The 10,198-nt window shown below is 45.8% G+C and overlaps 1 protein-coding gene across 1 annotated transcript; it reads right to left on the bottom strand.

Moving 5' to 3' along the window:
* Positions 1–632: 632 nt before the first annotated feature.
* Positions 633–2,386, bottom strand: LOC119956239 (bone morphogenetic protein 10-like). The gene is made up of 2 exons (XM_038783273.1): positions 2,038–2,386; positions 633–1,582 (listed from the first exon to the last, which is right to left on the bottom strand). Exons 1-2 carry the CDS (start codon positions 2,384–2,386, stop codon positions 633–635), a joined length of 1,299 nt encoding a protein of 432 aa, XP_038639201.1.
* Between the last annotated feature and the right edge of the window lie 7,812 nt (positions 2,387–10,198).

Below are 10,198 nucleotides of genomic sequence, written 5' to 3'. Positions count from 1 at the left end.
AGGAAGTGACTGCCCAGAGGATTGTTGAGGCATGCTCTCTCATCCTCTGAAGTGTCACAAGGCAGAAGAGGGAGAGTGGGTGGGTTGGGGGGGGGGGGGGGGGGGGGAGTGTGTGGGATAAGACTCGCGCCTTGAGATTGCGACCTCTCCTCACTCAACACCTTCTCCGCGATGTACAGCTAAATATAAATCAACCAATCCCCTTCTTCTGTGCCACTTCTTCAAGACCAGGTTTGACAACGCTTTCACAGAGAGAGAGGAGAGAGCGGCATTGAACTGCTGTACCTACATTTTATTTATCCATTTGTGAAGTTAGAACCGATCCGGAGTGCAGAGCACATTAGACAGAGCGCCAATAACATTGTACCAGGGTAACCGTGTCTGTATTTACAATGGAATGTTCTCCATGAGTCTCTATGCAGTCTCCATATTCCAATATCTCGCATCTTTGTAGAGTTTCCATGAGTTGTTCTGCCCTTAGGTGTAAGGTTTAACGATTTATATTGACCAGCTGTACATATTTTGTCATTAAATAAACTAATATATAAATTTGCATCTCCAAATGTACAGATTTACAAGTGTGTGGGTGGAATTTGCCTCGGAGTGTTCGCATTCACCCCTCCCCTCCCTCACTATCTGCAGCCACACTCTGCCACTACCATCCCCTCGTATTTATATTTGTACGTGACGACCCCAGCATCGTCCTTGTACAGCACCGAGATGGGGTCGAGCTTGGTGGGCACACAGCACGCTCTGGCTGCCTTCTTGGGGTTGGAGCGGTTGACCAGGGTCTGGATGATGGCGTGCTTGGTGGGGGTGACATGGTCGGTCAGGGGGAAGTAGCAGACCCCCCGGCACTCGTACGCCTCGTAGCTCTTGGGGGCGATGATCCAGGAGTTCCAGCCGATCTCGCTGAAGTCCACGTGGAGGGGGGAGCGCTTGCAGTAATCCCCCCTGGCGTTCCTGCGGGTCCTGGACGAGGAGTCGTAGGAGAGCATGGCCTGGGCTTTGAGCAGGTCCTCGGCGTGCCCATGGGAGCTGGAACCATCCACCAGCTCCTCCGGCACCATCTGCTGCTCATGCACGATCATCTCCTTCATTTCATCTCCTGACTCCCTCCTGCCGTGGCTCTTGTCGTTGGAAAACACCACCAGCAGGGGCACGTTTCTGTCCTGGGGGCTGGGGTTGGTGTCCAAATCGGCCAGCTCCACCGCCTCGCCCTCCTGGCCGCTCTGGATGCGCACCTCCAGCCTGTGTGTCGCCTTGCTCGACTTGAACCAACGTTTGATGGCCTCGGTTACATCAAAGGCTTCCCAGCCGCTGTCCTTGCCCTCAATCTGCCTGGAGACCAGCAGGGCCAGCTGGGGTGGCACAGATACCCCCTGGGGGCCCTCCTCCGCCTCCTCCACGTCGTAAACCGTGACTACCCTGTCCACACCTTCATACATCCTCCTGTCCCTCTCCAGGAAGGTGTACAACCTCAACTCGGCCATGGTGACCTCCTCATGGCGAGGGATGGAGACATTGAAGACCAGAATATGCCTCCTCGCCTGATCTTCTCCCACTGGAGAGGACGTGGTATCTAAGAAGAAGAGAAAAACATTTAAAAACAGCACAAAAAAATTGCCAAAATTCTGTCTGAATCCTCCAAAACTGCTCGTGTATTTTCCAACTCAAGTATCCAATTTCATACATTCAATTTCACAATTGTAAACTCTTGGATTGAGAAATGCCAAGAAACGTTGTCATTGAGGATTGTGATTACATGGTAGATATTGACATATTGTCCAAAATATAAATCTGGTTATTCCTGAGAAGCAATGGCATAATCCTTTTTTAATAGTATCAATTTGGTGACTTAGTCTTAGATCGATGCTTCTGCCCCATTTCTAACTGATGAAGAGTTGCCTGTACACTTCAGATTTATTCTCCATTAAATATTATTGAAGGCCAGAATGTTGTGCTCTACCCCCTCCCCCCCACTCCCTCGCCTCCTCTCCCTGACAAATGTTGCTCCAGACTGTGAAATGCATTTACCTTCGTTCCTGAAACTCCTCACGATGTTGGAGGAAGGCATGGAGGACCTATCGGTGGCGAATTTGTTGTAGAGGTCGATCATGAATTGTGGCGGCGCCTCCACCTTGGCTGGGTCGTGCCCAGGGACACCCGACAGGTTCAAACTCCGCAGGAATTCGCCCTTCATACTCTCCAGGAAGGCGCCGAAGTCGAACCCCGCGTCTTCATCTGGAGCACCTTCCAACTCGTAACTCTGGGCCCCCTCTGGACCGCTCGCCTGGTCCCAGCCAGCGAGCGGTTTGCACACTGCAACTTGCAACAGGCAACCCAGGGTGGTGAACACCAGCACACACCAGGCGGAGCAGGGCATTGCTACAGATCGCGGATGATCCGAAGCAGATTCTTCACCAATTTATGGAGTTAATTCACACACACACACACACAAAAAAAGTGAAGAATGAGAACAAATAGCGACTTCTGGAATGAAATGGGTCCCTCCTGGTTTCCTTCCCTGTGCTCAGTGCTACTGCACTCGTCTTCTACCAGTATCATTGCACAGTTGCAGGATCTTATCTTGGCCATTGATGCCCTGCTTAGAGTTTCCCTTATCTCTCAACCCTCTCAGTTAATGAAGATTCTGTAAACAGCTGACGAACACATAGGACTAATGGGAAGGACAATGTATACCCCAGCCAGCTATGTTCTGCGCCCCCGGGGTCAATGTCTAATTATTTCCACCACATTGCTGCCAATTCTCAACAAAACATCACAAGAACTTTCTTTCAACAGATCACAGCCTACACCACAAATAACTTCTGTATTCGCAGTGTTTTCTTTTGATATATATGTATATATAAAAAACAACCCTTGAGCAAGCAAGTGCCAACCCCACCGGTATTCAGTGGTCTTAAGTGTTGCTTCATTTCTTTGAAAAGGGAGGGGCAGCAGGTTAAGCAGCATTTAAGTACCATCTTAACCTTACTCTCGAATAATCAGTTTACCAAATGCACAATTTGACATCCTGAGCAGTATCCAGTCTGGTTTGTGTCAAAGTGTTTTCCCACCACGGGCCGGAGTGGAGTGACAAGTCGTTTACAGTTTATCACTGGATTTGTTCAGCGACAGGGAAAGTGGACATGGATTCTGTCTTCCGCAATTAACTAACATGCAGGCCGCAAATAATCCCATACAGTCTTGCTGACAAATTAAAACAATGACTGGACATATAGACATGGGTGTTTTTCGCAATGTGGTTGACTCTGGAATGCCCCCAGAGATGGGCAATAAATGCTGGCCCGGCCAACGATGCTCACATCGCATGGATGGATAAATACAAAATATATATAGCATCTTGGACACAAATTACAAAATGGCTGAAACATATGGGATCTGAATGAGAATCCTTTTTAAAGATCGAACAGAAACAGTCACAGCGACACTTTAGATTCCACTATCTGTCATCAGTCAGCACATTCACCTAATGTCCCTCCATGTGCTGATTTAATACGGGTATGAATCGGTTCACTGCAGTGGGTTCAGGCCTCTGTTGATAGCAGGGATCATAGCATTTACAGGGCAGAACAAGGCCATCCAGCCCATCGGGTCAGCACCGGCCCTTGGCAAGAGCACCCCACTTAAGCCCACGCCTCCACCCTATCCCCTTAACCCAGTAACCCCACCAAATCTTTTGGACACTCAGGGGCAATTGTTAGCACGGCCGATCTGCCTAACCTGCACATCTTTGGACTGTGGGAGGAAACCGGAGCACCCGGAATAAACCCACGCAGACACGGGGAAAATGTGCAAACTCCACACAGACAGTCACCTTATCTGGAATTGAACCCAGGTCCCTGGAGCTGCGAGTCAACAGTGTGCCACCATGGCGCCCTGTACCAATTCCTCAGGGGTTAAATTAGAGGTAGAGGTGGGGGTTGGGGTGACGCGACAGGGGAGGGAGAGCTGGTGGAAGGCAGTAGGTAGCAAAACAGAGAACAATGGCTTTGAGCAATATAAGAGTGAAGTGTGTACCCCACAAATTGAGCCACCTTCGAATATAAGTTCCAGTTTTTTAACAAATATCTTGGAAATAATTAGAATTAGGATTTCATTTGAGGCATGTGCAACTGAAGATTTAGATGGCTGTAATGAATGTTCTATCTAGTCTGTTGGACACTCTCAGTTCCATTGACTTCAATTGAATTTCACATTAGGCAGGTAGGTGACTAATAGGCTGTCAAAGAGGTTCGGCCTTTGTTTTGTCCCCGCTTTGTCCAATTTCACTCCCAAAAGTGTTACTGCCTCATATCCCTCAGCCTGAGATCACGCATTTTATTGACATTTATCTATGTACCGTATGAGGCAAAACAAATACTTTTTGTGCCAAAACATATTTAAAAATAACTTATCTGAACTTTCATTTGTGCAGAAATCTATCCACTCCTGCAATTGACATGTGTTCGGCAGGAGTTACACTTGAAGATAAATGAAATATGTGAAGATCCAAACCATGTGCCAAGAATGAGGAAATGATACAAAGCTCTGATGCAATTACACCAGCTAACACTATGACAAATATTTTACAGATAACAACCACTTTTAGCAGCATTAGTATGAGGTATGGACAGTGTTTCTCCACAAGTTGAAACACTTCCTAATGAAAGACTTTCAGTTATTTAACGAAAGACATCGGAAGTCATTATAATTAGGGTTTGAATTAGGGCATGCCTAATTGACGTCTTTATATGGTTATAATGAATGTTCTGACCTGATACATACCGGAGCTTGGGGGACAGACATGCCTTTTGCTTTAATCATCTTGAAATTCCTCTCACCAACATAAAACAGGCAGAATATTTGTAACATCCCTTAAATAAATAAGGCAATTTCCTAAACGCGTGCATTTAGCATTAAGGGTCCTGAAAATCCAATGAGTGTGACCATATTTGATGCATTAACTTTCATAGAGTCATAGAATTCCTGCAGTGCAGAAGGAGGCCATTCGGCCCATCAAGTCTCCGAAAGAGCACCTCACCCAGGCCCGCACCCCCGTCCTATCCCTGTAGCCCTACTTAACCTTTGGATACATTAAGGGGCAATTTAGCATAGCCAATCCACCTAACCTGCAGATCTTTGGACTGCCGTTGAAGGAATGCATGCTTCAAGTGTGTAATAATTGGAATGTCTGCCTAAATCAATCTATAATCTATAAAGTAATCAAGAATGATCACTGAATGCATGTATTAAAGTTATTGGTCGGAATTGTCCACCCATTGCAACTCTGTTGCCGCCGGCAGCGCATTCCCGCCTGGGGATTTCCCAGCGGCGTGGGGCGGTTTCAATGGGAAATTCCATTAACAAGCAGCAGGAGTAGAGAATTCCTCCGCCAGCGAATGGCGCGCTGCCGGGAAACACGCGGCGGGCGACCGGAGAATCCAGCCAATTGTTTCGATACATCTGCCTGAACTGTTTCCACCACTTCATTGCCTCCCCCTGCACCTAATCAAGAATCTTTCATCTATTTTTGAAGGCTTCAAGTCCCAGTTTGATACATCAGCTAGCCATTCGAAGGGGAAAATAGTTGCCTCTTTTGCTTGTCATTGGACTTTTTTTGTTCCCTTGACCCTAGGTTTTTTTCTCTTCTGTAACAATTCCACCCATTTTCTTTTATGAACTAAAGTAATGCATTGCTCCGCTTGTTGAAGGTACATGACAGGATAGAATCAAGACTGGAAACGACATGGAGTGGCTGAACTCAAAATCATTTCCTCAGATTTATTCTCTATTCTTCTTGATATACAACCCAGGATCCGATATGTTCTTATTATTGCTACACATTCTGCTAATGCCTTCAGTGGTTTATCCACAAGTGTCTCCAAATCCCTCTCCCGTGTAGCATCCTGTACAATAATGCCATTTAGCCTGTCCTCCTCCAGCACCCCAATGACTACATTTTAAAGTACTCCAATGGCTGTAAACGTCTGGACATCCTTCAGTTCTGAAAGGTGCTGAAATAAATGCACATTCTTTCTTTGTATTAACAGTTTTTATTATATGTTCCCAAACGTTGCAGTTGCCTACATTGACTGCTATCTGACCTTCCACAAACTATCCAGGGCTCTCATGACCAACTCAACCTGCTTCCCCTGTTTGCAGGACCTTTCTGTCCAGTGGAGAGCTTGGTTTCTGTACTTATAGGGCACCTTATCATGTTCGGATTGGCAATGTGATGGTGGCACAGTGCTATTGTCGCTGAATAGTAATCCAGAGACCCAGGCTAATATTCTGGGGGCATGGGTTCAAATCCCACCATGGGTACTGATGAAATTCAGTCGATGAAACACTAGAATTGAAAACTAGTCTCGGTAATGGTGACTATAAGAACTATTATTGATATTTGCTGACAATGGATGGTACAACAGCACAGTGGTTGTGACTGATGCCTCACAGCACGAGGGAGCACTTAGCACTGATGCCTCACAGCACTAGGGACCTGAGTTCAATTCCGGCCATGGGTGACTGCTTGTGTGGAGTTTGCACATTCTGGATTTGGATTTTCAGATTTAGATTTATTGTCAAGTGTACAGGGAAAAGTATTGTTCTGTGTACATACATGAAAAACATAGTACATATGATAAATACACGATGTAATGTTATGGGCCAGGGTTTAGAGAACCCCAAAGTGTATCATGGAATTCATCTGACCCACAACTTTTAATAGATTGTGGTATGGGGAGCACACGGTCCACTCTACAGGTGCGATACAGCAGAAATGGAAAAGTATTTTTTAAAGCAAAACGATGTTTATTCTATGAACTCAAGTTAACCTTTTTAAAACATACAGTGAACATCTTAGCAACCATTAATTCAAATACAACTCCCAACGAATACAACACTAAGTAATCCTTAATAACTTCCCAAACAACATCCAGAAGGTAAAAGAAACACCTTTTAACAGAAGTTTACATTCACCACAGAGAACATTTATAATTCTGAATTTACCAAATGATCAAGAGATAGTCTTTTCATGGCAGGGAGATCAACAGTACACCTGCTCTGTCTGGCTTCAGCTCCAACACTGGAAACAAAACTAAAACACACCCTGCAGCAAACAGACTAAAACAAAAGTAAAAAGCTGACAGATAGCCCAGCTCCACCCACACTCTGACATCACTGATAAACACCCATTTCTTAAAGGTACATTTCTTAAACACCCATTTCTTAAAGGTACTCTCACATGACAGTAAGTACATAGACACAGACATCGGGTGAAGCATACGGAGTGTAGTGCTACACAGTGGAGAAGGTGTGTGGAGAGATCAGTTCAGTCCATAAGAGGGCCATTCCGGAGTCTGGTAACAATGTCTGCGTGGGTTTCCTCCCACAGTCATTATATCTGCTGGTTAGGTGTATTGGCCAGGCTAAACTGCCCCTTAGTGCCCAAAGATGTGCAGATTAGGTGGGATGATGAGGTTGCTGGTATAGCGTGGGGTGAAGACTTACATAGAACATAGAACATAGAACAGTACAGCACAGAACAGGCCCTTCGGCCCTCAATGTTGTGCCGAGCCATGATCACCCTACTCAAACCCACGTATCCACCCTATAACCGTAACCCAACAACCCCCCCTTAACCTTACTTTTATTAGGACACTACAGGCAATTTATCATGGCCAATCCACCTAACCCGCACATCTTTGGACTGTGGGAGGAAACCGGAGCACCCGGAGGAAACCCACGCACACAGGGGGAGGACGTGCAGACTCCACACAGACAGTGACCCAGCCGGGAATCGAACCTGGGACCCTGGAGCTGTGAAGCATTTATGCTAACCACCATGCTACCACCATGCCACCATAGGGATTCTATGGCTTTCCATATGGCTATGGATTCACAGCTTTGACAAAGAGTCATCGGACTCGAAACGTTCGCTCTTTTCTCTCCCTACAGATGCTGCCAGAACTGCTGAGATTTTCCAGCATTTTCTCTTTCGTTAGGGATTCTATGGATATGGATTCTATGGATCTCATGAAAGAATAAAGAAAAAGATGGTCCCAACACTGTTCCTTGGGGCAGTACTCTAACTAGCTCCTTCCAGCACAATATTCAACCATCCATTATATTTCAGTAATATTCTCTTTCTGTACTTGAATTGGCATTGAATATTTTTAAAAATAAATTTAGAGTATCCTATTAATTTTTTCCAATTAAGGGGCAATTTTGTGTGGCCAATCTTGCACATCTTTGGGTTGTGGGTGCGCAACCCACGCAAGCATGGGGAGAACGTGCAAACTCCACATGGACAGTGACCCAGGGCCGGGATCGATCCCGGGCCCTTAGCACCATAGGCAGCCGTGCTAACCACCGTGCCGCTCGAATTAACATTGAATATATCATTCTAAATTACATTTCCTTTTCAGTCTTTGCACTGTAAATTTCAGAATTCTTTAATCTGATTGGTTAAGGAGATGCACAGTTGTGCTCTGTTTAATCATGACCGAGAGTTCCAGTTGAGAATGTAACACCATTCCATTTCACACCTTCAGTTACTTCCAGGACAAAATAGCACCGATATTGAATGGCCAGGAGAAGGTCTACCAAACAGCAGTCATGATTTGTTCGCCTGGTGGCCTAGTGGTTAGCACAACCGCCTCACGGCGCTGAGGTCCCAGGTTCGAATCCCGGCCCTGGGTCACTGTCTGTGTGGAGTTTGCACATTCTCCCTGTGTCTGCGTGGGTTTCGCCCCCACAACCCAAAAATGTGCAGAGTAGGTGGATTGGCCACACTAAATTGCCCCTTAATTGGAAAAAATAATTGGGTAATCTAAATTTTAAAAAAAAAATGATTTGTTCGCCTGCAACAGCAAATATTGGGCCATTTTTTTCCCCACAGTTGAACGTTTCAGTGTACCTTAGAATCATAGAATTTCCACAGTGCAGAAGGAGACCATTCGGCCCATTAAGTCTGCATTGACGCCCCCAAAAGAGCACCCCAAGAGAGAACTCCACCTCGGCCCACTCGATCCCCACAACCCCACTCACGTGCACCCCTTGGGACACTAAGGGGCAATTTTATCACGGCCAATCCACCTAACCTGTATATCTTTGGACTGTGGAGGAACCTGGAGCACCCGGAGGAAATCCACACAGACACGGGGAGAAAGTACAAACTCCACATAGACAGTCACCTGGGTCCCCGGAGCTGTGAGGCAGCAGTGCTAACCACTGTGCCGCTGTGTCGTGTGGGAAGGAGCTCCAGATTTCCATCACCCTTCATGTAGAGCAATAGTCCCTGAAATTAGCCCATTATGCAAAATAAATGGGCTGTTGTGGACCCTAACTGAAGAGGAGGGAAGCTGCAAATAAGTCTTCGACCATATTATGAAAACTATTGAATAAAAATCCAGCCCATTATTCCCAATGTTTTATTGCATGATCTATCAAAGTTAAAGGTATTATTTTGTGGTCCAGGCATGTCTCTATATCAGAGTTAATGAGTAAATGTGGGTTTGACTACAATTTTTATTATCATTTTAGTGCAAATTACAAAGGAAGAATAGACAGTTATTCCAAATAGCTTACCACACATTTTAGAGATGTATTTTTTTATTACTGTAAAATGGAATTCAGGGGGCTATTTATTAAAGCAATTAACAAAAAAAAATCCTTGATTTTGTTTCTCCTTTTCTTCTGGAGGTGATGAATCACACTGTAGTCACTGGTAACCACCCAAGTGTTCTTACTTTACCTTGGAGGCTGTGTGACTCTGAGTGCCACATTCTGCTCATCCTTCAAGTGACACTGTGATAAAAAAAACTTTCAAAGGACACCTATCTAATTAGATTGTGTAGCCATCTGGGATGGCCACTTCCAACTAAGTACAGAGCAACTCGCAAAGACTGATGGGTAAAATGGACAAGCCAAGAGTCAGGCAGGTTCAGAGCCTGAGATGCATATTTGTCAGCAAAGTCCAGACGGTATCGAAACTCTGTCCCATTAGCATGTTAATCAGGCCGATTAGCAGGTGATGGCCCATCTCCCCCAACACAATGGACTGGTACTCCAGCAACCGGGACAGTCCCAGACATTTCGGCGCCACTCCCTGTCCAAGGGAAACATAAACAACGGGTTCAATGACTGCTTGAGGCACGCCCAGTCATCCAGATCCCCGCCCACTTACTGACCA

The sequence above is a fragment of the Scyliorhinus canicula genome, chromosome 22, assembly GCF_902713615.1.
Source record: "Scyliorhinus canicula chromosome 22, sScyCan1.1, whole genome shotgun sequence".
NCBI lineage: Eukaryota > Metazoa > Chordata > Chondrichthyes > Carcharhiniformes > Scyliorhinidae > Scyliorhinus > Scyliorhinus canicula.
The sequence above is the reverse complement of the archived record's forward strand: the minus strand, read 5'-3'. Positions and strand labels throughout refer to the sequence as shown.